At 37.1% G+C, this 25,604-nt stretch overlaps 5 protein-coding genes and 1 long non-coding RNA gene across 6 annotated transcripts in view; 5 read left to right on the plus strand and 1 right to left on the minus strand.

The window, feature by feature from the left end:
* Nucleotides 1-113: 113 nt before the first annotated feature.
* Nucleotides 114-2,457, plus strand: LOC111802488 (cytochrome P450 71A1-like). The gene is made up of 2 exons (XM_023686879.1): nt 114-1,082; nt 1,845-2,457. The coding sequence occupies exons 1-2, from the start codon at nt 159-161 to the stop codon at nt 2,445-2,447; spliced, it is 1,527 nt and encodes a 508-aa protein (XP_023542647.1). The 5' UTR covers nt 114-158; the 3' UTR covers nt 2,448-2,457.
* A 2,798-nt stretch (nt 2,458-5,255) lies between these two features.
* Nucleotides 5,256-7,453, plus strand: LOC111802483 (cytochrome P450 71A1-like). Its single transcript, XM_023686872.1, has 2 exons — nt 5,256-6,325; nt 6,841-7,453. The coding sequence occupies exons 1-2, from the start codon at nt 5,336-5,338 to the stop codon at nt 7,441-7,443; spliced, it is 1,593 nt and encodes a 530-aa protein (XP_023542640.1). The 5' UTR covers nt 5,256-5,335; the 3' UTR covers nt 7,444-7,453.
* Nucleotides 7,454-10,832: 3,379 nt separating this feature from the next.
* On the plus strand, nt 10,833-12,846 carry LOC111802490 (cytochrome P450 71A1-like). Its single transcript, XM_023686880.1, has 2 exons — nt 10,833-12,011; nt 12,120-12,846. The coding sequence occupies exons 1-2, from the start codon at nt 11,088-11,090 to the stop codon at nt 12,720-12,722; spliced, it is 1,527 nt and encodes a 508-aa protein (XP_023542648.1). The 5' UTR covers nt 10,833-11,087; the 3' UTR covers nt 12,723-12,846.
* A 2,197-nt stretch (nt 12,847-15,043) lies between these two features.
* LOC111802163 (cytochrome P450 71A1-like) lies at nt 15,044-17,573 on the plus strand. Its single transcript, XM_023686428.1, has 2 exons — nt 15,044-16,056; nt 16,971-17,573. The coding sequence occupies exons 1-2, from the start codon at nt 15,133-15,135 to the stop codon at nt 17,571-17,573; spliced, it is 1,527 nt and encodes a 508-aa protein (XP_023542196.1). The 5' UTR covers nt 15,044-15,132.
* Nucleotides 17,574-19,663: 2,090 nt separating this feature from the next.
* LOC111802164 (cytochrome P450 71A1-like) lies at nt 19,664-22,378 on the plus strand. Its single transcript, XM_023686429.1, has 4 exons — nt 19,664-20,805; nt 20,848-20,896; nt 21,025-21,624; nt 21,743-22,378. The coding sequence occupies exons 1-4, from the start codon at nt 20,420-20,422 to the stop codon at nt 22,343-22,345; spliced, it is 1,638 nt and encodes a 545-aa protein (XP_023542197.1). The 5' UTR covers nt 19,664-20,419; the 3' UTR covers nt 22,346-22,378.
* Nucleotides 22,379-24,679: 2,301 nt separating this feature from the next.
* Nucleotides 24,680-25,604, minus strand: part of LOC111802611 — a 4,903-nt gene continuing 3,978 nt past the window's right edge. Inside the window, exons 3-5 of the long non-coding RNA XR_002816266.1 lie at nt 25,203-25,285; nt 25,043-25,115; nt 24,680-24,883 (exon numbers count right to left, since the gene is read on the minus strand). This is a non-coding gene — a long non-coding RNA (uncharacterized LOC111802611). The remainder of the gene's footprint in view (nt 24,884-25,042; nt 25,116-25,202; nt 25,286-25,604) is intronic.

Below are 25,604 nucleotides of genomic sequence, written 5' to 3' on the forward strand. Positions count from 1 at the left end.
CATTTCTTATGAGGGTAGACGTATTGGGTATGACACTCGGTGGTATGCCAGTGAGGACACTAGACGGAATGGATTGGAACGAAAACAATCTTTATAAGAATAGTCGAGTAGTATTAAAGAAAGACTAAAAGAACTCATAAATTCTAGCGAAGAAAAAAATGGATCTCACAAGAAAGATCCAGCAACAATTTCAAGCTCTGAATCCCATCTCTTTTTGCATATGCCTATTCTTCTTCTTCCTACTTCTGCTAAAGCTGTTCAAACGCAACAAACCCAACTTCCCTCCTTCACCACCAAGGCTACCTATCATAGGCAACCTCCACCAATTAGGTGCCCTGCCACACCAATCCATGGCAGCTCTTTCCAACAAATATGGCCCTCTAATGCTCCTAAAGCTTGGCCAGAAGCATGCCCTTGTGGTTTCATCAGCTAAAATGGCTAGAGAAGTGATGAAGACCCATGATATCAAATTCTCCAACAGGCCCCAAATCACTGCCGCACACGAATTGCTGTACCAATGTCAAGACATTGGCTTTGCTCAATATGGTGAGTACTGGAGACAAGCCAGAAAAGTGTGCGCTCTTGAGCTTTTTAGTGTCAAAAGAGTGGACTCCTTTCAGTACGTAAGGGATGAGGAAGTTGGTGGGCTGATGGACAAGATTCGTAAGGCGTGTGTGGGCGGTGAGGCTGTGAATCTAAGTCAGTTGTTCCTTCAAACCTCGAACAATATAGTGTCCAGATGCGTTTTGGGAGAGAAATTTGAGGATGAAAATGGGAATAGTCGATTTGGGGTTACAGTCAGAAGGGCTATGGTGCTAATTGTGGCGTTTTGTGTAGCTGATTTATTTCCTTGTCTTTGGTGGATTGATGTTATTAGAGGGTTCAATAAGGAGTTGAAAGATTGCTTCAAAACATTGGATACAATTTTTAGTAAAGTGGTTGAAGAACACAAGGCAAAGATAAGAGATGGTGTTGGAACCGATGAATCTAAGAAGGATTTTGTGGATATCATGTTGCAGCTTGAAGAGGACAACATGATTGACTATCATTTCTCTCTTGACAACCTCAGAGGAATGTTACTGGTTTGTTTCTTGTCCTTTTAATTCTCAAAGCGATTGTCATAGTTTATTTTGATTTGTTTATTTGTATCGATGTCCATTTAACCCATGTGGTCTTTCTCGTTCTTACTCTATGCGTGAGATCTCACATCGATTGGAGAGAAGAAATACATTTTTTATGAGGGTGTGGAAACTTCTCATTAGTAGACCCGTTTTAAAAATCCCAAAGGTGAAGCTTGAAAGGAAAAGCCCAAATGGTATTAGAGCCAGACACCTAGTCGTGTGCCAACGAGGACGCTGGGCCCTGAAGGGAGGTGGACACCAGGCGGAGTGCCAGCGAGGACGCTGGGCCCTGAAGACGGGTGGATTGTGAGATCCCACATCGATTGGAGAGAGCGAGTGCCAAACGAGGAGGCTGGCCCTGAAAGGGAGTGGATTGTGAGATCCCACCTCGGTTGGAGAGGGAACAAAGAGTTCTTGATGAGGGGGTGGAAACCTCTCCCTATCAGACGCGTTTTAAAAACCTTGATTGGAAGCTGGGAAACTCGTTGGCCTCGAAGGGGAGTGGATTGTGAGATCCCACCTTGGTTGGAGAGGGGAACAAAGAGTTCTTGATAAGGTGTGTAAACCTCTCCCTACCAGACGCATTTTAAAAACCTTCCGAGGAAGTTGGAAGGAAAATTTAAAAAAGGACAATATCTGATAGCGGTAGATTTGAGCGGTTACACAATAGATATCTCTCAAACAAAAATTTGAGAGGAACCCACTTTTAATTTTGGATTGCAGGACATGTTTGTTGGAGGAAGTGACACAACAGCAACGGCACTAGAGTGGACAATGACAGAGCTGATGAGAAACCCAGCAGCCATGAAGAAAGCTCAAGAGGAAGTAAGAACAATAATAGGAAAGAAATCAAAGATCGAAGTCGAAGATATTCAAAAGATGGAGTATATTCAGTGTGTCATAAAGGAATCTCTGAGGCTCCACCCGCCAGTTCCTCTGCTAGTGCCACGAGAAACAGCAGCAGATGTGGAGATCGATGGCTACCATATTCCATCAAAAACAAGAGTTTTTGTGAACGCCTGGAAAATTCAAAGGGATTCAGAATATTGGCACAATCCAAACGAGTTCATTCCCGAGAGGTTTATGGATAACAATTCAGCGAACTACAAAGGCCAAGACCATGAGTTTATTCCATTTGGGAGTGGAAGAAGAAAATGCCCAGGAATGTCATTTGGGGTTGCTTCATTTGAACACGCATTGGCTAATCTTCTCCATTGGTTTGATTGGAAGCTTCCCAGTGGCTGTGAACTGAGCGTTGAAGAACAAAGTGGGCTCACTGTTTGCAAGAAAACCCCCCTCCTTCTTAACCCAATGCCATATTTCTAATCAAATTTAAATAACTCTCATGTGGGTTGTTAGACGAACACGACTCTCCACAATGGTATGATATTGTCCACTTTGAGCCTAAGCTCTCATGGCTTTGCTTTTGGCTTCCACAAAAGGTCTCATTCCAATGGAGTTAGTATTCCTCACTTATAAACCCATGATTATTCCCCAAATTAGCCGATGTGGGACTTCCATCATCCAACATGGGTCACTTTAGTATGTTATTAGTTTGTGTTATATAGGTTAAGAAGAAGTTTATTCATGGTTATGAATGTTTATTTCAATGCTGTCTCATACTTTAGACGATCTAATTTATTCGTATGCTACATTTCTTTAACGTCCCGCTTTTCGCTAAGCGCGAATCGTGGCCCAATACTAGGAATATAAATTATTTTTTGAAATATGACTCTCTCTCCATCAAATATGTAGGTGAATTTCTATTTTGAATTGGGTCCTTTTTTTTGCATCAAAATCTGGCAAATTCCCTAGCGTGAATCGACCGCTCTTCCTTATATATACTATTCCACTTAGTTTGTCGTTTCCCAATCCTTCTCTTCCCCACAAAAAGCCAGCTGGAATGAATAGGACATATGGCCGGTTTCGAATCTGTTCTTTCCTTCACCTTCAAACACTCAGTAAAGCATATTCAGTAGCTCTTTTCTTTCACGAGGTAATTCGGAAGTCAAGACTCGAGATTCATTCGACTCAACCTTGTCCTTTACAGTCTCGCTATTGTGATAGTCAAGGAATCCCACGAGGAGAGTGGAGACCCTTTTCATGCGGGACTCATAGCAAAAGATGCCTCAATATGTATCTATGAGATCGAGTATGGAATTCTGTTTACTCACTTTAAATTGAGTATCCGTTTCCCTCACTTTCTTGCTAAGATTGGAAATCCTGTATTTTACATAGTTCGTCTACTAGGCTCTTTGGTAATCTGAAATAACTCGACAGTAAGTCATACTCATAGCCTCAACTTAGCACTTAATATTCGAATGGACTGGTTTGCTTCAGGTTGACTCGAACCTCGGTCACTTAGTGCGAAACTTGAAACAAACCTCTGTCCATGAGACATGCACCATCATACATCATTCAATTATGTAATTCAGTAAGGTTACTTACTTGGTTGGCCTTAGCTCAAGTTCGTAATTATTGAATAGCTGCCTTGAAACTTCACCTATATCAATCCATATCACATTCATACGAGATCAATTTCTTATTTAAATTTCAAAGTTCCGAAGAATATATAATAATAATAATAATTAATAAACAGGCCATCAAAAATCAGAGAAATTCAAGATTATATTTATTTAATTTTTAATATTTTTTTTAGATGTTTTCAACCAATGTATATATTTCAAAAAAAAAAAAAAAAATCTATGTTTTGTAATTTGATTAAAACCCACTTTATTAAAATTTAAATAATTAAAATTGAAGATAGTATCCGATGTGATATTTAATAATATTATGCCATAATTAGTGCAATCCGCATTATATTATTATTGATGTGATATTTAATAATATTATAAAAATGGCCACTAAAAATAGTCAAATTTGGTTGCTATAAAATTAAAAGTCCATGATTACATATAAGAAATGCCTTATATTAAAGTGATGATTTTCACGTGAATTACAAAATAAAAGGAAGCAATATAATTATTTAATGAGAGGGGTCGCTCTAATAATCATAACTTTTGTTGTGGAATTAAATAATTGGTTTGATATTGTAATAATGTCTTATCCATTAAATTATACCCGGATGGACGTGTATTTTAAGATTTACGAGTATCTGATATACTCGAAAGAGAATTTTAATGTATAAGTTTGAGGAAAGTCATGCTCAAGTTGACCGATAAACCAGTCAAAATGTGAGATTCTACGTTAGTTGGAGAAGGGAACGAAGTATTACTCGTAATGGTGTGGAAATCTCTCTCTAATAAACATATTTTAAAAATTGTGAGACTGACGACGATATGTAATGGGTTAAAATGGACAATATCTGCTCGTGGTGAGCTTGAGCTGTTACAAATGGTGACACCATATGGTATGCCGGTGAAGACACCAGATGGTATGTCAGCGAGGATGCTGGTCCCCAAGGGGGTGTGACACCTGGTGGTATGCCAGCGAGAATGGTTTGAAACAAAACATTTCTTACAAGGGTAGACGCATTAGGTGTGATACCCGGGGGTATGCCAGCGAGGATCCTAGGCTCTCGAAGGAGTGGATTAGAACGAAACATTCCTTATAAGGGTAGACGCCAGTAAGGATGCTCGGCTCCCAAAGGGGTGGATTAGAACGAAAGATTCCTTATAAGGGTAGACGTGTTGGGTGTGACACCCGATGGTAAGTCAGATAGAAAGCTGGACCCTCAAAGGAGTAGATTGAAACGAAGCATTCCTTATAAGGGGAGAGGCGTTGGGTGTGACACACGGTGGTTTGTCAGATAGAAAGCTGGACCCTAAAAAAAGTAGATTGGAACGAAGCATTCCTTATAAAAGTAGATGCATTGGGTGTGACATCAGGTGGTATGTCAACAAGGACGTTGGACTCTCAAAAGAGTAAATTAAAATGAAACATTCCTTCTTAAGGGTAGATACATTAATTGCGACACCCAGTGATAAGCAAGGACATTAGACCCTCAAAAGAGTAGATTGAAATGAAACATTTCTTATAAGGGTAGACACATTGGGTGCGACACCCAGTGGTATGTCAACAAAGACGTTGAACCCTCGAAGGAGTAGATTGAAACAAAACATTCCTTATAAGAGTAGACATATTGAGTGTGATGTCAGCAAAGACGCTGGACCAACAAAAAAAATTGATTGAAACGAAGCATTTCTTATGAAGTTAATGTGACACCGGTGATATGGTGGTATGTGAGTGGTAGTATGCGAGTGACGACTATAAATAAAGACCAAAAGAACTCAGAAATTCACAAACAAGATAGGGAGAAAATGGATTTCCCAACGAAGATCCAGCAACAATTTCAAGCTCTGAATCCCATATCTTTTTCTCTATGCCTTTTCTTCTTCTTCATAGTTCTACTAAAGCTGTTCAAACGCAACAAACCCAACTTCCCTCCTTCACCACCAAGGCTACCCATCATAGGCAACCTCCATCAATTAGGTGCCCTGCCACACCAATCCATGGCAGCTCTTTCTAACAAATATGGCCCTCTAATGCTCCTAAAGCTTGGCCAGAAGCATACCCTTGTGGTTTCATCAGCAAAAATGGCTAGAGAAGTGATGAAGACCTATGACATCAAATTCTCCAACAGGCCCCAAACTACTGCCGCATACGAATTGCTGTACCAATGTCAAGACATTGGCTTTACTCAATATGGTGAGTATTGGAGACAAGCCAGGAAAGTGTGCGCTCTTGAGCTTTTTAGTGTCAAAAGAGTGGATTTCTTTCAGTACGTAAGGGATGAGGAAGTTGGTGAGCTCATTGACAGGATTGGTAAGGCTTGTATGGGCGGTGAGGGTGTGAATCTAAGCCAGTTGTTTCCTCAAACCTCGAACAATATAGTGTCGAGATGTGTTTTGGGAGAGAAATTTGAGGATGAAAATGGGAATAGTAGATTTGGAGACACAGCGAGAAAGGTTATGGTGCTAATCACGGCGTTTTGTGTAGCTGATCTTTTTCCTTGTCTTTGGTGGATTGATACTATTAGAGGGTTCAATAAGGAATTGAAAGATTGCTTCAAAAGATTGGATACATTTTTTAGTAAAGTGGTTGAAGAACACAAGGAAAAAATAAGAGATGGTGTTGGAACTGATGAATCTAAGAAGGATTTTGTGGATATCATGTTGCAGCTCCAACGGGATGGCATGGTTGACTATCATTTCTCTCCCGACAACCTCAAAGCAATCGTACTGGTTCGTTTTCTGTCCATTTAACCCTCAAAGCAATCGTATTAATTTGTTTATGTCCATTTAACCTATGTGGTTCCACCCAAAAGAATCCCGTTTAAATGTAGAATAGAAAAGAAAGTGGACAGATTTTTTCTCTAACTAAATAGGAACAGGGGAGGGTATTATATTCCTCATCCCAGATCATGTGTCGGTTATATATATATATATATATGGAGAGAGATTTTGAAAAATTAAGTATAATATTATATCATGCAAAAATAAATGAAAGACTTGTGGACATCTCTAAATGTTATACACGGCTTAGGACAAGAAGACTTCTCTATCCAATTCTGCGGACACTATTTTCATACTGGGGGAATCCTTGTTCCAATCCTAACAGTAATAAATGAAAAATTTTATGGGGATGAAGATTGAAATAGGAGACAGTGACCGAGAAGACTTCCTCATTCCTGTCGTATGAAAAATTTTATCCCCTTTTGGAAAATTTTAGAAGAACCCACTTTTGACTTGGATTGCAGGACATGTTTGTTGGAGGAAGTGACACAACAGCGACAGTACTGGAGTGGACTATGACAGAGCTGATGAGAAACCCAGCCGCCATGAAGAAAGCTCAAGAGGAAGTAAGAACAATAATAGGAAAGAAACCAAAGATCGAAGCTGAAGATATTCAAAAGATGGAGTATATTCAGTGTGTCATAAAGGAATCTCTGAGGCTCCACCCGCCAATTCCTCTGCTAGTGCCACGAGAAACAGCAGAAGATGTGGAGATTGACGGCTACCACATTCCATCAAAGACAAGAGTTTTTGTGAACGCATGGAAAATCCAAAGGGATCCTGAAAATTGGCACAATCCAAACGAGTTCATTCCAGAGAGGTTTATGGATAAGAGTTCCGTGGATTACAAAGGCCAAGACTATGAGTTTATTCCATTTGGGAGTGGGAGAAGGAAGTGCCCAGGATTGTCATTTGGGGCTGCTTCATTTGAACACGCATTGGCTAATCTTCTCCATTGGTTTGATTGGAAGCTTCCCAGTGACTGTGATCTGAGCGTTGAAGAAGAAAATGGTCTCACTGTTCGCAAGAAAACCCCCCTCCTTCTTAACCCAATGCCATGTTTCTAATCAAATTTAAATAAGTCTCATGTGGGTCACTTTAGTATGCTATTATATTTTGTGCAAACAAGTTTGTTGGTCGTTACTACCCATAAATAAGTCATTTATCTAAACTATATTTGTCACATGAGACACTTTGAGTTATTCGTATGTAAAATTCGACTATGTGACGATCCTAGTTATGAAGATGAGTCTTCTAAGACACACCTCCAATTGACGTTAATGATGATGAACATATGAAGGCCAATGCATACATGTTACCTAGGATAATATGTGAATGATGTATAAAGTTGTGTCTTAAACAATGATTTAAAGATGAAAATTAAACTATAGACACCTCATGCATATTGTGTGTTCATATATATCAGGTTATTTCTCCATTTATGATGATGAGTAGGGACGCATACACTATGATGATAATGATCATCATCATGCCTCACATGATATTCGGGGGTTTGCTGACCTCCGGACAACTAGCCCGACTACGATGGGTCCAAAGGGTGCGAACCGCTTGGGGACTCACACTTGCACGTGTGAGTCATTTGCAGGGAACACTAAACATCCAATTTTGTCTGGAGACCACATCTATGATGGTTTTAACGATAGGTCCCTAATTATGAGTTGCATGCGTTTGCATTCTAGTGGGGTCACTTACTCAAGTTGTGTGTTACTTCTATTTTAGGTAAAAGCTAAGCAGCCTTGTACAGCTGACAACGACATCGCAAGTAAAGACCATGAGACATGCATAAGATAGTAGTATTTCATTTCTTAGACTTAGATTTGTGTAGAGTGTTTTTATTAGTTTTATTTAGTATTTTCGTTACGTTGCTTTAAAGATGTTTTCCAATATGTACATCCATGACAGTGTTTTATGATGAAGTTTTAAATATTTATTTATGCATAAGAGAGTATATTATGACGACAGTTTAGTTGAAATCTAGGGTTGTTGCAATTGGTACCAGAGATCTTGAATGACACAAGTGCTTTTAGTGGAGGCTGAGTTTTGGAAGTATGGGATGTAGAAACCCCCTCTGCCTTACCACTAATTAGAAAGTTTTAAATCTAAGTTTGAGAACAATAGCAAGTAGGAAATTTATCAGATAAATTAAAAATATCGAGCCACAGTTTGGATGAGGCATTACGATCATGGTAAAAGTTTTATAGGTATGTATGGAGATAAACTACAGTATGAGATTATCGAGATGTCCTTAATTTAGAAAACCATGATTTAAGATGGACTTCGGTGGAGGATCCACGAGAATTACAAAGGTGGGACATTGTCTCTAAACTCAACTAGAAGTTTCGTGGTAATCTTCCATATACCCCTACACGAATGCATTGCAAAAGCTCGATATAAACAAATTTTTGTAGAAAATTAATGATAAGTTTTTATGATGTATATGTACACACAAAATGCATGAGGTCCCTATAGTTTTCATCTTTAGATCATTCTTATTACACAACCCTATATATCATTCACACATTACCCTAGGTAACATGCACGTATTTGCCTTCATACGTTCATCATCATTAACATCAATTAGGGTTGTGTCTTAGAAAACTCGTCGTCTGCATCATGACATTTAATACATGCACATCATCTTAATATGAAATATCATCCTATTAAGTCATCCTCATCATCATACATCATCATGTTTTCATTCATCATAATTATCATGTCATCATATCATGTATATCATCACATCTTCACATAACGCGAAACATAAATGACACGTGCAAGGGCTACTAGACACGTGTAGTCATACATAAGACAAGTCTTCCGATCTAGCTGAGAGTAAGATCACTTACTTGGTTGGCCTAGGCCGAAGCTACTACGACTCCTTGATGCTAGCTTTACGTTACTCTCTGAAATTTAATTTTATCTAAGGAGTCTTCGGCTCATGCTAGCTTAATGTTGCTCTTTGAAATTTAATTCTGTCTAAAAAGTCCAACAATCATACATTAAAATTCTACTGTGAAAACTGACTCACTTAGTTTTGCATAAAATATTTTAAACTTAAAAAAATTTAAATTAGCTAAAAGATAGTCATACTAAATTTAAAAGCTTAAACCAGAGAGAAAGGGTCCGAACATATCAGATCCAAGTCCGATCAGCGGAAATGCTTGCTAGAAGGTGAGCAAAATTTCCTTTTTTTTTTCTAATATTTTTTTTTGGTTACTACATAGGTAGGGCCCACCCAACACGATGATAAAATCCCCAGGGGTTCAAGATCCGTCCTTGACGGCCATTATTTTCGCTCATTTTCTTGTTTAATTATTTAATGTTTTTTTTTAAAGAAAATATGACAACCTAACAGCCTTTCTTTATAATTATTTAGTTTTTTTAAAAGTAATTATTTAACTTTTATTTAATTTTTGTTGTTATTATATTACAAACATTTTTGTTTTGTGTTTCTTAAAAAAAAAAACATATTCGTTGAAGTTTAATGCAATCCAGCTGTAAATTCAAAAATTTTAAATTGTTAAAGATAAATAAATTATATAAAATATCAAATTATAGTTTTTATAAAAATATTTAAATAAATAGTTTTTGTAAAAAAATAAAAATATTATTTTTTTGATCAATCTAATATAAAAACAGTGTTTAAATCGTCTCAACTCATATTATTGTTTTTTTTAAGGAAAATATAAATTAAAATAATAAAATAAGTTGATATATTAATTGAAGTTTTTATTTGTATAAATCAACAATTCTTATCTAAATTTCACACATTTCAAGAATATATAATAATAATAAAGATTTTCTTTAAATAAAAAAGAATAAACAAATAAGAGAAATTCAAGCTCACCAAATGCGTGCGTCCGGTATGGGCGGCGTTAATTTTTAATATTTATTTATTTTATATAATGTTGAATATTAAAATTTTAAATTTATTATTTGCCTTCCATTTAATTTTCAACATATATTCAAATAAAGACAAAAAAAGGCCTATTTTATCTATTTTTCTGCATAAAAATATTTAAATTTTAAATAATTAAAGTACAGTATTTTAGGTGAAAGATTCACATGTCTAATTTTTAGATTTTATGTGATATTTAATAATTTATAAAGACAGGATAATAGATGTGTCATACTAATTATTTTAATATTTTTTTTTTAGGAATCAAATTATCCGTCAGACATATATTTTAATGTTGGTTTGATTGGTATAAGGTGTTTGTTTTTATTTACTTTTGTTTGTTTGTAAAGTTTGTGTCTTTTTTCAGTTTTGTTATTTTACCCTATTTACTTCAAATTTTGTCCTTATTACTATTGTATTTTATTAACGGTCAGCAATACGACGAGCCAAAATGGATAATATCGGTTAGTGGTGAGCTTAGGTTGTTACAAATGGTGACATAGTTTGGTATGCCAACGAGAATGCTAGACCCTAAAGGGATACGACACTGAGTGGTATGTCAGTGAGGATGCTGAGCTCTAAGGAGTGTGACACTTGGTGGTATGCTAGTGAGGACGCTGATTCTCAAAGAGTGTGACATTTGGTGGAATGCTAGTAAAGATGCTGACTTCTAAGAGGTGGATTGGGATGAAGCAATTTTTATAAGGATAGATACTTGCGGGTACCCGCGGACAACTATAAATAGAGGCAAAAAGAACTCAGAAATCCTCAAGCAAGCGAGTGAGAGAGAAAATGGATCTAACAACGAAGATCCAGCAACAATTTCAAGCTCTCAATCCCATTTCTTTTTCCATATGCCTTTTCTTCTTCTTCATAGTTCTGCTAAAGCTCTTCAAACGCAAGAAACCCAACTTACCTCCTTCACCACCAAGGCTACCCATCATAGGCAACCTCCACCAATTAGGTGCACTGCCGCACCAATCCATGGCAGCTCTTTCTAACAAATATGGCCCTCTAATGCTCCTAAAGCTTGGTCAGAAACAAGCCCTTGTGGTTTCATCACCAAAAATAGCTAAAGAAGTGATGAAGACCCATGACATCAAATTCTCCAACAGACTACAAACCACTGCCTCAAAGAAATTGCTGTACCAATGTCAAGACATTGCCTTTGTTCATTATGGTGAGTATTGGAGACAAGCCAGGAAAGTGTGCGCTCTTGAGCTTTTTAGTGTCAAAAGAGTGGACTCCTTTCAGTACGTAAGGGATGATGAAGTTGGTGGGCTCATGGACAGGATTCGTAAGGCTTGTATGGGCGGTGAGGCTGTGAATCTTAGCCAGTTGTTTCTTCAAACCTCGAACAATATAGTGTCCAGATGCGTTTTGGGAGAGAAATTCGAGGATGAAAATGGGAATAGTCGATTTGGAGACACAGCCAGAAAGCTTATGGTGCTAATTGTGGCGTTTTGTGCAGCTGATCTTTTTCCTTCTCTTTGGTGGATTGATATTATTAGAGGGTTCGATAAAGAGTTGAAAGATTGCTTCAAAACATTGGATACATTCTTTACCAAAGTGCTTGAAGAACACAAGGAAAAAATAAGATCTGGTGTTGTAAATGATGAATCTAAAATGGATTTTTTGGATATCATGTTGCAGCTCCAACAGGACGACATGGTTGACTATAATTTCTCTTCCGACAATCTCAAAGCAATCATACTGGTTTGTTTTCTGTCCACTTAACCCTTAAAGCAATCGTACTAGTTTGTCTTTTTTTTGCACGGATGTTCATTTAGCCTGTGTGGTCCTCCTTTTGATCTTGGATTGTAGGACATGTTTGTTGGTGGCAGTGACACAACAGCGACGGTACTAGAGTGGACAATGACAGAGCTGATGGGAAACCCAGCCGCCATGAAGAAAGCCCAAGAGGAAGTAAGAACAATAATAGGAAAGAAACCAAAGATCGAAGCGGAAGATATTCAAAAGATGGAGTATATTCAGTGTGTCATAAAGGAATCTCTGAGGCTCCACCCGCCCGTTCCTCTGCTAGTGCCACGAGAAACAGCAGAAGATGTGGAGATCGACGGCTACCATATTCCATCAAAAACAAGAGTTTTTGTGAACGCCTGGAAAATCCAAAGGGATCCCGAATATTGGAAGAATCCAACCGAGTTCATCCCAGAGAGGTTTATGGATAACTGTTCAGTGGATTACAAAGGTCAAGACTATGAGTTTATTCCATTTGGGAGTGGGAGAAGGAAGTGCCCAGGATTGTCATTTGGGGTTGCTTCATTTGAACAAGCATTGGCTAATCTTCTCCATTGGTTTGATTGGAAGCTTCCCAGTGGCTATGAATTGAGCGTTGAAGAAGAAGATGGGCTCACTGTTCGCAAGAAAACCCCCCTCCTTCTTAACCCAATGCCATGTTTCTAATCAAATTTAAATAAATAATTCTTATGTGGGTCACTTTATTTGTTTAAGCAAAGTTTATTGGTAGTTGTGAACCATAAACAAGTCATTTATCACATGAGAGACTTGGATTTATTCGTATGCAAAACTTTGGCTATGTAACTACCTAGTTTTCTACTACCCAAGTTGTATTATCAGGACTCAAAGTAGGCCAGGTCACTATAACGGGCGCACGGGTCACGTTTTCGGACCGCGAGCGTTTGGGCCGTGGATTACGTCTGAGCCATGAGTTGTTGTAGGGATTGTACGTGGCCCGAGGATTAATTTGGGCTTTAGTTGTATCTGCTGGGTCAAATGGGCGGTTGGGTTGTTAGATGGGTATCCAACTCGGGTCTGAGTCAATCGTTTTCTTCGCCTGTTTTCTCTCTCTTCCTAAGAGCCTCTTAACCGAGGAATGGGCCAAATCATGTCAATTCTCGAGAACAATAGCTAAGAGTCCTAATACTACCACTTGGATCTAGAACCTTCATGCTAATGCTCATGATTTCGATATTTATTTAGTGCCCATATCTATCAACTCTCCATTGTCTTTCTTTGGCTTAATAGGGCAGGTCTACTCAAAAAAGTTCCTCAAATCACTCAAAATCTGAGCTATACCCCTCCTAAGACCTCCCTCAAACACATCAGCTATGTCTCATACGGTTAATAGTTTAATGTCTAAGGCTAATGGGCCGATCACATGTTGAGATTCAATTCCAGATTACGCGGAAGAAGTTGGAGAAGCCTTAGAAAACATGGAAAAAAGCAAATCAATCAAATTATCTGATGTAGACAAGGTCTAAAACCGGTGTCTTTTATATCTAAATACGGGAATTTCTTGGCCAACACAAACATAAAGCTTTGTCAAATGAGTTAAATAATCCAGAACCTATATCGGAGTTCATAGATATGAGAACGGTATGTACTCTTAAGACTTGTCCTACTCCAACCGTACATGATGAATAATCCTATAGTTTATAAAAGTGCAATTGGGGCTATACAATATGTAACACATACACATCTAGAGATTGAGTCAATATTTGTAGAATCCCACTCCATTGCAGCAGTCAAAAGTGTACTGAAATATCTAAAAGAAACTTCAAAACACGGTTTATGCAAACCTAAATCATGTGATTCGAGGTTTGAGGCAGTAATAGCTCAATCCCACCACTAGGCCAGATATTATTCTCTTCCGGCTTTTCCCTTTTCCGCCTAATCCCACCCCTTGCCATTTTGTATGCTTATATGTTGCTATGCCTCGGTTTTCTAAGAATGGCTGCTCCTAATTTTGGTGAACTAATTAGCCGATAACAGCAACATGAATTGACTCGGTATACATCTTTATTCTTGCCATTTTATATGTTGTTTTGTCTTTATTATGTTTTAAGTTTTGGTCTGTCTTCATTGGTAAACTGACTCGATATATATATTTATTCTATAATTATTTGTGCATGCTCACTCGAGTATGTTCTCACCATTGAACCATTCACAAGTTAATGTATGAGTAGAATCCTCTCTGGCTTTCACTATTATTTTGTGATGCATTCCTTAATAGAATGAGTTATGCATCATAAATTCTACTCTAATCATACTGAATTGGCTCTTGATGAACGGTAAAATTTATTTTTCTGACGATTCGGTTAAGATTTAAGAAGCTAGCTGAATGTCCCCGAGAATTTAATTGTCCACAAGCTTCTTACTCGAATAATTTCAAAATTTACTCGAGCTCATTCGGAATCCAAATGGGTTCATCACTATAGTAGTGGGAAGTCCTTAGCTTCCCATAATTAAATCTCTTTTATTATTATTATTATTATAAATTATTACTATTATTAAGAGATTTAAATATTGAAAACTAAGACCTTCAATTATTATCATTATTATTACTATTACGAACTAAAGTTGACTATTCAAATTTTAAATTTACTATTTACTTTCCGTTTAATTTTTAACCAATATGTCTATTCCAAAGACAAAACATCTCTGTCTCTTTTTAAATTAGTTAATTATTATTTTTTTTTTTAATTTGGCTAAAAATAACTTTATTTTACCAATTTTTTTAATAAAAAAATTTTAATTTTAAATAATTAAAATTCATGTTTGAAACTATTTTTAATTCAAACTTATAACATTTTAGCTGAGATTATATAGCTTAAAATATAGTTAATATATATGTTTATCGATGTGATATTTAATACTATAATAAAGACACGATAATTATGACCATGTTGATAACATGATGAAAAGAAGAGGTTAGTCAATTTTAATTGTTAATAAATTTAGAATATGTAATTAATAAAAATATATAGTTTAAGGGTATTTTAAATTATTTAACAACTATGAATAAAGGCCAAAAAGAACTCAGAAATTCTCAAACAAGCCAGCAAGGGAGAAAATGGATCTCACAACGAAGATCCAGCAACAATTTCAAGCTCTCAATCCCATCTCTTTTTCTCTATGTCTTTTCTTCTTCTTCATACTTCTGCTAAAGCTCTTCAAACGCAAGAAACCCAACTTCCCTCCTTCACCACCAAGGCTACCCATCATAGGCAACCTCCACCAATTAGGTGACCTGCCACACCAATCCATGGCAGCTCTTTCTAACAAATATGGCCCTCTAATGCTCCTAAAGCTTGGCCAGAAGCATACCCTTGTGGTTTCATCAGCAAAAATGGCTAGAGAAGTGATGAAGACCCATGATATCAAATTCTCCAACAGGCCCCAAACTACTGCCGCACAGGAATTGCTGTACCAATGTCAAGACATTACCTTTACTCAATATGGTGAGTATTGGAGACAAGCCAGGAAAGTGTGCGCTCTTGAGCTTTTTAGTGTCAAAAGAGTGGATTCCTTTCAGTATGTAAGGGATGAGGAAGTTGGTGGGCTGATGGACAAGATTCGTAAGGCTTGTGTGGGCGGTGAGGCTGTGAATCTTAGCCAGTTGTTCCTTCAAACCTCAAACAATATAGTGTCGAGATGTGTTTTGGGAGAGAAATTTGAGGATGAAAATGGGGATAGTCGATTTGGGGACACAGTCAGAAGGGCTATGGTGCTACTCGCGGCGTTTTGTGTAGCTGATATTTTTCCTTCTCTTTGGTGGATTGATGTTATTAGAGGGTTCAATAAGGAGTTGAAAGATTGCTCCAAAAGATTGGATACATTTTTTAGTGAAGTGGTTGAAGAACACGAGGAAAAGATGAGAGATGGTGTTCTAACTGATGAATCTAAAAAGGATTTTGTGGATATCATGTTGCAGCTCCAACAGGATGACATGGTTGACTATCCTTTCTCTCTTGACAGCCTCAAAGCAATCTTACTGGTTTGTTTCTCGTCCATTTAATGTCCATTTAACCGATGTGGCCTTTCTCATACCTGCCCTAGTGTGAGATCCCACATCATTGGAGAGGGGAACAAAACATTTTTTAGAAGGGTGTGAAAATCTCTCGCAGACGCATTTTAAAAACATTGAGGGATAATATTTGCTAGCGGTGAATTTGGGCTGTTACAAATGGTATCAGAGCCAGACACCGGGCGGTGTGCCTACCAAGATGCTGGGCCCCAAAAACGGGTGGATTGTGAGATCCCACATCGATTGAAGAGAGGAACGAGTGTCAGAGACGACGCTGGGCCCTGAAGGGGAGTGGATTGTGAGATTTCACATCGGTTGGAGAGGAAACAAAATATTTTTTATAAGGTGTAGAATCCCCTTCCTAGCAGACGCGTTTTAAAAACCTTGAGGGTAAACACGGAATGGAAAGCCCAAAGAGGATAATATCTGCTAGCGGTGGGCTTAGGCGGTTACAAATGGTATCAGAGCTAGACAATGGATGGTGTGCCTACGAGGACGCTGGCCCCAAAGACAGTGAATTGTGAGATCCCACATCAATTGGAGAGAGAAACGAGTGTCAGCAAGGACGCTCGGCCCCGAAGGGGGTGGATTGTGAGATCCCACATCGGTTAGAGAGGGAAACGAAACATTCTTTATAAGGTGTGGAATCCCCTTCCTAGCATACGCGTTTTAAAAACCTTGAGGGGAAGCCGAGGAGGAAAAGCCCAAAGAGGATAATATGTTTTAGTAGTGAGCTTGACCAGTTACACTATGGATATCTCTCAACTTTCTTTCTTTCTTTCTTTTTTTTTTTTTTTTTTTTTTTTTTTTTTTTTTTTTTTTTTTTTTTTTTTTTNCCTCTTTTGGAAAATTTTAGAGGACCCACTTTTGATCTTGGATTGCAGGACATGTTTGCTGGAGGAAGTGATACAACAGCGACGGCACTGGAGTGGACAATGACCGAGCTGATGAGAAATCCAGCCGCCATGAAGAAAGCTCAAGAGGAAGTAAGAACAATAATAGGAAAGAAATCAAAGATCGAAGCCGAAGATATTCAAAAGATGGAGTACATGCACTGCGTCATAAATGAATCTCTAAGGCTCCACCCGCCAGGTCCTCTACTAGTGCCACGAGAAACAGCAGCATATGTGGAGATCGACGGCTACCATATTCCATCAAAAACAAGAGTTTCTGTGAACGCCTGGAAAATCCAAAGGGATCCCGAATATTGGATCAATCCAAACGAGTTCATTCCAGAGAGGTTTATGGATAAGAGTTCAGTGAATTACAAAGGCCAAGACTATGAGTTTATTCCATTTGGGAGTGGGAGAAGGAAGTGCCCAGGATTGTCATTTGGGGCTGCTTCATTTGAACAAACATCGGCTAATCTTCTCCATTGGTTTGATTGGAAGCTTCCCAGTGGCTGTGAATTGAGCGTTGAAGAAGAAAATGGCCTCACTGTTCACAAGAAAACCCCCCTCCTTCTTAACCCAATGCCATGTTTCTAATCAAATTTAAATAAATAATTCTCATCTGGGTCACTTTATTATGCTGTTATATTTTGTGTATTACAAACCATAAATAAGTCGTTTATTTAAACTATATATGTCACATGAGATCCTAGGGTAATATGTAAATGATTAGAATTGTATCTTGAGAATGATTTAATTATGAAAATTATTGAGAATGATTTAATTATGAAAATTATGGGGACCTAATGCATATTGTGTGTTCATATACATCAGATTACTTTCTCATTTATGATGATGAGTAGGGACGCGTACACTATGATGATAATGATCATCATCATGTCTCACATAATATTTGGGGGGTTTGCTAACATTCGGACATCCAACTACAAACAACTAGCCCGACTATAATGGGTCCAGGGGGTGCGAACTGCCTAGGGACTCACGCTCACACGTGTGAGTCATGTGTAGAAATATTAAACATCCAATTTTGTTGGAGGCCGCCTCTACGATGGTTTTAACGATAGGTCCCAAGTCCAAGTCCAAGCCCACTTCTATGATGGATTCAAGTATTAAACTAACGATAGGTCCCAAGTCCAAGTCCAACCCCACCTTTATGATGGATTCAAGTATTAAACTAACTATAGGTCCCAAGTCTAAGTCCAAGCCCACCTCTATGATGGATTCAAGTATTAAACTAACGATAGGTTCCAAGTCCAAGTCCAAGTCCAAGCCCACCTCTAGGATGGATTCAAGTATTGAACTAACGATTGGTCCCAAGTCCAAGTCCAATCCCACCTCTATGATGGATTCAAGTATTAAACTAACGATAGGTCCCAAGTCCAAGTCCAATCCCACCTTTATGATGGATTCAAGTATTAAACTAACTATAGGTCCCAAGTCTAAGTCCAAGCCCACCTCTATGATGGATTCAAGTATTAAACTAACGATAGGTTCCAAGTCCAAGTCCAAGTCCAAGCCCACCTCTAGGATGGATTCAAGTATTGAACTAACGATTGGTCCCAAGTCCAAGTCCAATCCCACCTCTATGATGGATTCAAGTATTAAACTAACGATAGGTCCCAAGTCCAAGTCCAATCCCACCTCTATGATGGATTCAAGTATTAAACTAACGATAGGTCCCAAGTCCAAGTCCAAGTCCACCTCTACTATGGATTCAAGTATTAAACTAGCTAAAAGGTAGTCATACTAACTAAAGAAAGAGTCCGAACATATCAGACCCAAGTCGGATTAGCCAAAATGCTGACCTTAAGCTATTAGAAAGTGTACTCCCTGACGGGTTCGAACCATTCAATTAGGATGATAAAATGAAGTGGAAGACCTCCCTTTATTTTATTTTATTTATTTTTTGTATTACATAAGGTAGGTCCCTGACGACCATTATTTTCGTTCTTTTCTTCTTTAATTATTTAATGTTTTTTTAATAAGTAAATATGACAATCTAACAGTTTTTTTTTTTTTTTTTTATTTTTTTAGTTTTTATTTTTTAAAGTAATTATTTAACTTTTTATTTAATTTTGGTTGTTATTATATTACAATTTTGTTGGTTTGTGTTTCTTAAAAATAAACATATTCGTTGAAGTTTAATGCAATCCAGCTGTATATTCAAAAAAATTTAAATTGTTAAAGATAAAATAAATTATATGAAATACAAAATTATAGTTTTTATAAAAATATTTTTGTATTTAAGTTATAATTTAACAATTTTACTGTTAATTATAGTTTTTTTTAACGATGATGATTTTTATTAAAAAAAAAATTAAAATGATAAGGAAAATATAAATTAAAATACTAAAATAAGTGGATAAATCAATAATTCTTATTTAAATTTCAAAATTTCAAGAATATATAATAATAATTATTATTATTATTAAAAAAAGGTCATTATATTTTCTTTAAATAAAAAAGTAAACAAAAATCAGAGAAATTCAAGATTATACTTAGCTCACCAACTGCGTGCGTCACGATGGACGGCCTTAATTTTTAATATTTATTTATTTTATATAACGTTAATTATTAAAATTTTAAATTTATTATTTTTGTAATTTGATTTAAACCAACTTTATTTTATCTATTTTTTCTATATAATGTGATATTTAATAATATTATAAAGAGGGAATAATAGCAATTGAAAAGATGACAAAAATGATGAAGGGAAGGGATTGGTCAATTTTGGTTGCTAATAAATTTAGAGTCCATAATTATATATAAGAATGGTCTTTTTTTAAATGGCCTCTATTAAGGGATGATTTCTTGTGAATTAAAAAATAAAAGGAATCGTTATCTAATGAGAGATGTCACTCTAATTATCTTGATATTTGTTTAAGAATCAAATCATCGATTAGATATAATCGAATTGATATTTCCTTTCCTTGGTTTGTAAAGTTAGTGTCTAGGTGTTTTCTTGTTTCATATTTGAAATAAGTTATAAGGGGGTGTGGAAACCTCCCTACAACAGATGTGTTTTAAAAATCGTGAAGTTGACGGCTACAAGATGAGCCAGAGCCAAATTGGATAATATCTGTTAGCGATGAGCTTGAGTTGTTACAAATAGTGACATTGGGTGGTATGCTAGCGAGGATGCAAGACCCCATAGGGGTGTGTGACACAAGGTGGTATGTCAGCGAGGACGGTGAGCTCAAAGGGGGTGTGACACCTGGTGGTATGCCAGTAAAGATACTGGCCCCTAAGGGGTGTGACATCCGGAGGTATATCAGGGAGGACGCTAACTTCCGAGAAGTAAATTGAAATGAAGCATTCCTTATAGAGATACGTTGGGTTGGGTTGGGTTGTCACCCAGTGAGAACTTTATAAATAAAGACCGAAAAACTCAGAAATCATCAAGCAAGCCAGCGAGGGAGAAAATGGATCTCACAAGGAAGATCCAGCAACAATTTCAAGCTCTCAATCCCATCTCTTTTTCCATATGCCTTTTCTTCTTCTTCATACTTCTGCTAAAGATCTTCAAACGCAAGAAACCCAACTTCCCTCCTTCACCACCAAGGCTACCCATCATAGGCAACCTCCACCAATTAGGTGCCCTGCCACACCAATCCATGGCAGCTCTTTCTAACAAATATGGCCCTCTAATGCTTCTAAAGCTTGGCCAGACACAAGCCCTTGTGGTTTCATCACCAAAAATAGCTAAAGAAGTGATGAAAACCCATGACATCATATTCTCCAACAGACTACAAACTACTGCCTCAAAGAAATTGCTGTACCAATGTCAAGACTGTTGGAAAGAGGGATAGTGAAAGAGATAGGAATAGATGAGAATAGATAGAAGCTGCAGTGCTTTATTAATGTCTACTGGATTGATGCCTAGAGGGTTACACAATTCAGTAATTTATACCTAATACACTGGACCAGAAATAGTAAATCATACATAAATTCAAATCTACTAACAATCTCCTAAAATCTTGGTAGTTTGAATATTTGAATATTTGAATCATATCCCAACTACTTCAAATCATATCTTCATTTTGAATACTTTGAATCATATCTCAACAAAGACATTGCCTTTGTTCATTGTAGTGAGTACTGGAGACAAGCCAGGAAAGTGTGCGCTCTTGAGCTTTTTAGTGCCAAAAGAGTGGACTCCTTTCAGTACGTAAGGGATGAGGAAGTTGGTGGGCTCATGGACAGGATTCGTAAGGCTAGTGTGGGCGGTGAGGCTGTGAATCTAAGCCAGTTATTCCTTCAAACCTCGAACAATATAGTGTCCAGATGCGTCTTGGGAGGGAAATTTGAGGATGAAAATGGGAATAGTCAATTTGGAGACACAGCGAGAAAGCTTATGGTGCTAATTGTGGAGTTTTGTGTAGCTGATCTTTTTCCTTCTCTTTGGTGGATTGATATTATTAGAGGGTTCAATAAGGAGTTGAAAGATTGCTTCGAAACATTGGATACATTTTTTAGTAAAGTGGTTGAAGAACACAAGGAAAAAATAAGAGCTGGTGTTCTAACTGATGAATTTAAGAAGGATTTTGTAGATATCATGTTGCAGCTCCAACAGGATGACATGGTTGACTATCACTTCTCTTCCGACCAGCTCAAAGCAATCATACTGGTTTGTTTTCTGTCCATTTAACCCTCAAATCAATCATACTAATTCTTTTTGGTTTGTTTTTTTTATGTACTAATGTCTATTTAACCTGTGTGGTCCTACTTTTGATCTTGGATTACAGGACATGTTTGTTGGTGCCAGTGACACAACAGCGACGGTACTAGAGTGGACAATTACAGAGCTGATGAGAAACCCAGCAGCCATGAAGAAAGCCCAAGAGGAAGTAAGAACAATAATAGGAAAGAAACCAAAGATCGAAGTCGAAGATATTCAAAAGATGGAGTATATTCACTGTGTCGTAAAGGAATCTCTAAGGCTCCACCCGCCCGTTCCTCTGCTAGTCCCACGAGAAACAACAGCAGATGTGGAGATCGACGGCTACCATATTCCATCAAAAACAGGAGTCTTTGTGAACGTCTGGAAAATCCAAAGGGATCCCGAATATTGGAAGAATCCAACCGAGTTCATTCCGGAGAGGTTTATGGATAACTGTTCAGCGGATTACAAAGGCCAAGACTATGAGTTTATTCCATTTGGGAGTGGGAGAAGGAAGTGCCCAGGAATGTCATTTGGGGTTTCTTCATTTGAACAGGCATTGGCTAATCTTCTCCATTGGTTTGATTGGAAGCTTCCCAGTGGCTATGAATTAAGCGTTGAAGAAGCAAATGGCCTCACTGTTCGAAAGAAAACCCCCCTCGTTCTTAACCCAATGCCATGTTTCTAATCAAATTTAAATAAATAATTCTCATGTGGGTAACTTTATTATGCAGTTATATTTTGTGTAAACAAGTTTATTGGTCGTTACGAATTTATCTAAACTATATAGATCACACGAGACACTTCTATCATATAGGGAGTCTCCAGTTCAAAAAAATTAGATGTGTAGTACATCCCTATACATACGACCCACCCGTGCGAACGTGGGTCCACTGGAAGAGTGTCCGGAAGTACAACAATCCCTTGAATATCATGCAAGCATGATGATGATGATCATTATCATAGTGTACATCTCCGTACTCATCATCGTAAAAGGGGAAGTAACTATATGCATGATGTCTCTATTATTTTCATCTTAAATCATTCATATGACACAACCCCATACATCGCAACACATCATAATGTCATATCAGATCACATCATAACACATCATAATATCATATCGAATCACATCATCATAACACATCATAATATCATATAACATACCTGACACGTGCAAGGGCCACTGGGCATGAGTGTCTTAACCTTACTTGGGATCTTACAAAATTCTCACCCTCTTAAGCACTTTCGTCCTCAAAAATTCATTGTTCTTACCTTGTCTTGGGGTACTTATCCTTAGTTATGTACTTTCAAGTTTCTTAGGAGTCCATTTATAGGTTTTTCTTTCTCCGACATGTTTTTATAATCAGCTCTTGTGCCCTTTAGTTCTTCACTTATGCTTTAAGGCCATGTACTTGTTCTGACGTTTGCCCCTTGACTATTTGACTATCTTGTCAACATCCTTGTTTCGACATACTCGAGTGTCTTAACCTTACGTGGGGCCTTACAAATTCTCACCTTCTCAACAACCCTTTGCATAATCAACATTGTTTCTTCAAGGTCTTAGCTTAGATGTTCCTTTTGTTCCATCTTGTATAAGGCGGGTTCTTTGGGTTTTAAGCTATTCTTTTCTCGGTATTACAATATCTTCCTTAATCCTTAAAACATCTCTGAGCTGTCTACAATTCTTATATTAATAATCCTAAAGTTAATCAAGCCCTTAAAATCCTTTGGCATACTTATCAAGTCTTAAAGTGTACATACCTGGTTAAGGCGACAGTGTCTCTTAAGCAGGGCCATAGAGAAGCTTTGCTGTGATACCACTTTTGCCACGAGTCGTGACATACTAAAAACTTGAAAACGTAAAAAGAGGATGGTAAATTTTTTCAATTTTAAAACAAAAACATAAATAGTTGAAAACCAACTTAAAACACTGGGCCCAGTAAGCAAACTTAAAACATTAAATAGTTGAAAACAGGATGTGTCTCTCTATGGCACCTGCTACAGATCTACTCTCATCCTCAACCTCAACCAGCACCTTCTTGATAACCTAAAAAATATGGAAGAACTAGAATGAAGACAAAGACTAGATAAGTAGCCTATTTGTAGGCTCTTCGTGTCCATGGTGGATGATAGTACCTACCACACTCATTTACTTGTCATGTTCGTGTTCTTGTCCTCAAAACTTTGGTCCTTAGATTTTGTTCTTTAGTCCTGAGTTCTTATCATGGTTCTGTGGGTCTTAAGCTCTTCTTTTCTCGGTATTACAAGGCCTTCCTTAATCCTTGTAGCATTCATTGGTCATCCATAATCCTTATAATCAGCCCTTGTGGCCTTTAGTTCTTAACAAGTCTTAAAGCGCGTATTTGTTCCAAGATTTGTTCCTTTTGACTGTCTACTCAACACTCTTTGTTGAGATTGTCAAACCTTATCTTAGATATTCCTTTTTTTTTCATTTCTTGCACAACATGGGTTCTTTGGGTCTTAAGTTCTTCTTTTCTTGGTATTACAAAGCTTTCCTTAATCCTTGTAACTACCCTTGGCCTTTCATAATCCTTATAATTAGTCATTGTAGCCTTTAGTTCTTAACTTATGCCCTAAGGCAGTTTCTTGTTCCGACATTTGTTCCTTTTGATTCTCTTTTCGACATCTTTTGTTGAGACTGACAAGTCTTCCTTGGTTGTCCTTGTGTTTCCTTATAATGTAGAGCTTATCGTCTTTGGTCTTCCCAACCTACCGGTTGTAATTCCATGGGAACACCTTGAGGTTTTATCCTTTGGATCTTATTTTGCTTGATTGGAGCACCTTTTTAGGTCAATTAGGCTACGCTTGAGGTGGAGTGTTCGTCTTGTATTCTTTCACTTAATTTCAATGAAAGCTTAAAATAAAAAATAAAATAAAAAACTCATTCATTCAAAGATATATAATAAAGAATAAATATAGGAACCTAAGTGACAGATAAGGTAGTTTATGATGTCAAACAGAACCAGAAACATGATATCGGTAAAACACAAGGAACATAAAAAAGAAAAGGCAAAGATATAATAAAGATTAAATATAGGACCACAAGATTGCCAATAACGTAATTCTCATGAGATTTAGGCTATAGATAAGGTAGTTTATAATGTTAAGTAGAAACTTTCTTACGTGAGCGTTGAAAGTAGCAACCGGAGTTAGATTCCTTGACCTCAACTTTATCATCTCCATCTATGTCCTCCATTTCCATCTGAAATTTTCACAACATAGTTATTAATCAAAATCTTCTCCATTAGCAAAGGAAATATGAGCAATAATGTTGAAACCATTAAAAGTGAACATTAACCATTTTTGTTAAAGTTTGACCCGTAACTAGAATGATAAAAGTTTTGTAAAAGCAATGGCTTACCTTAGTGAGTTGTGTGGTTATATTTTATGAACCCCTAATTGTTTAAAGCAAACGTTACATGAACCGGACCATCCTGCATGATATTATTAATGAAAGTAAATAAATAATTATGCATTGATCTCCAATTCAAACAAATCATTAAGTTGAACAAGGAAAGTACCTTAGATTTCAACAAATTGATTGCCATCATTCTGCCCTTGACTCAAATAGTCTCAAAAATTGATGACGCAATATCTACCACTCCTAAGTGTGCATAGATATGAAAATATTATTACTCAACGGAAGAATACAGATTTAAGAATAAGAATAAAGAATTGGGATCAAATGTTCTATCTTCATTGATATTCACGACCTTTAAATAGGATACAAGATACTAAATAATATCTACCAACAAAATATAAACTAACTAAATCCCGATAATAAAATCAAATATACTACTATTCAAATTCAACTGATTACCATATCTAAAATATATTTCCTAACTAATATATTCGGGAAGATTACGAATATCATATATTCTATAACTAATTCAAACTAAAATAAGTTGCACTAAATTGTGACA

Source organism: Cucurbita pepo, chromosome LG09 (genome assembly GCF_002806865.2).
Source record: "Cucurbita pepo subsp. pepo cultivar mu-cu-16 chromosome LG09, ASM280686v2, whole genome shotgun sequence".
Lineage (NCBI taxonomy): Eukaryota > Viridiplantae > Streptophyta > Magnoliopsida > Cucurbitales > Cucurbitaceae > Cucurbita > Cucurbita pepo.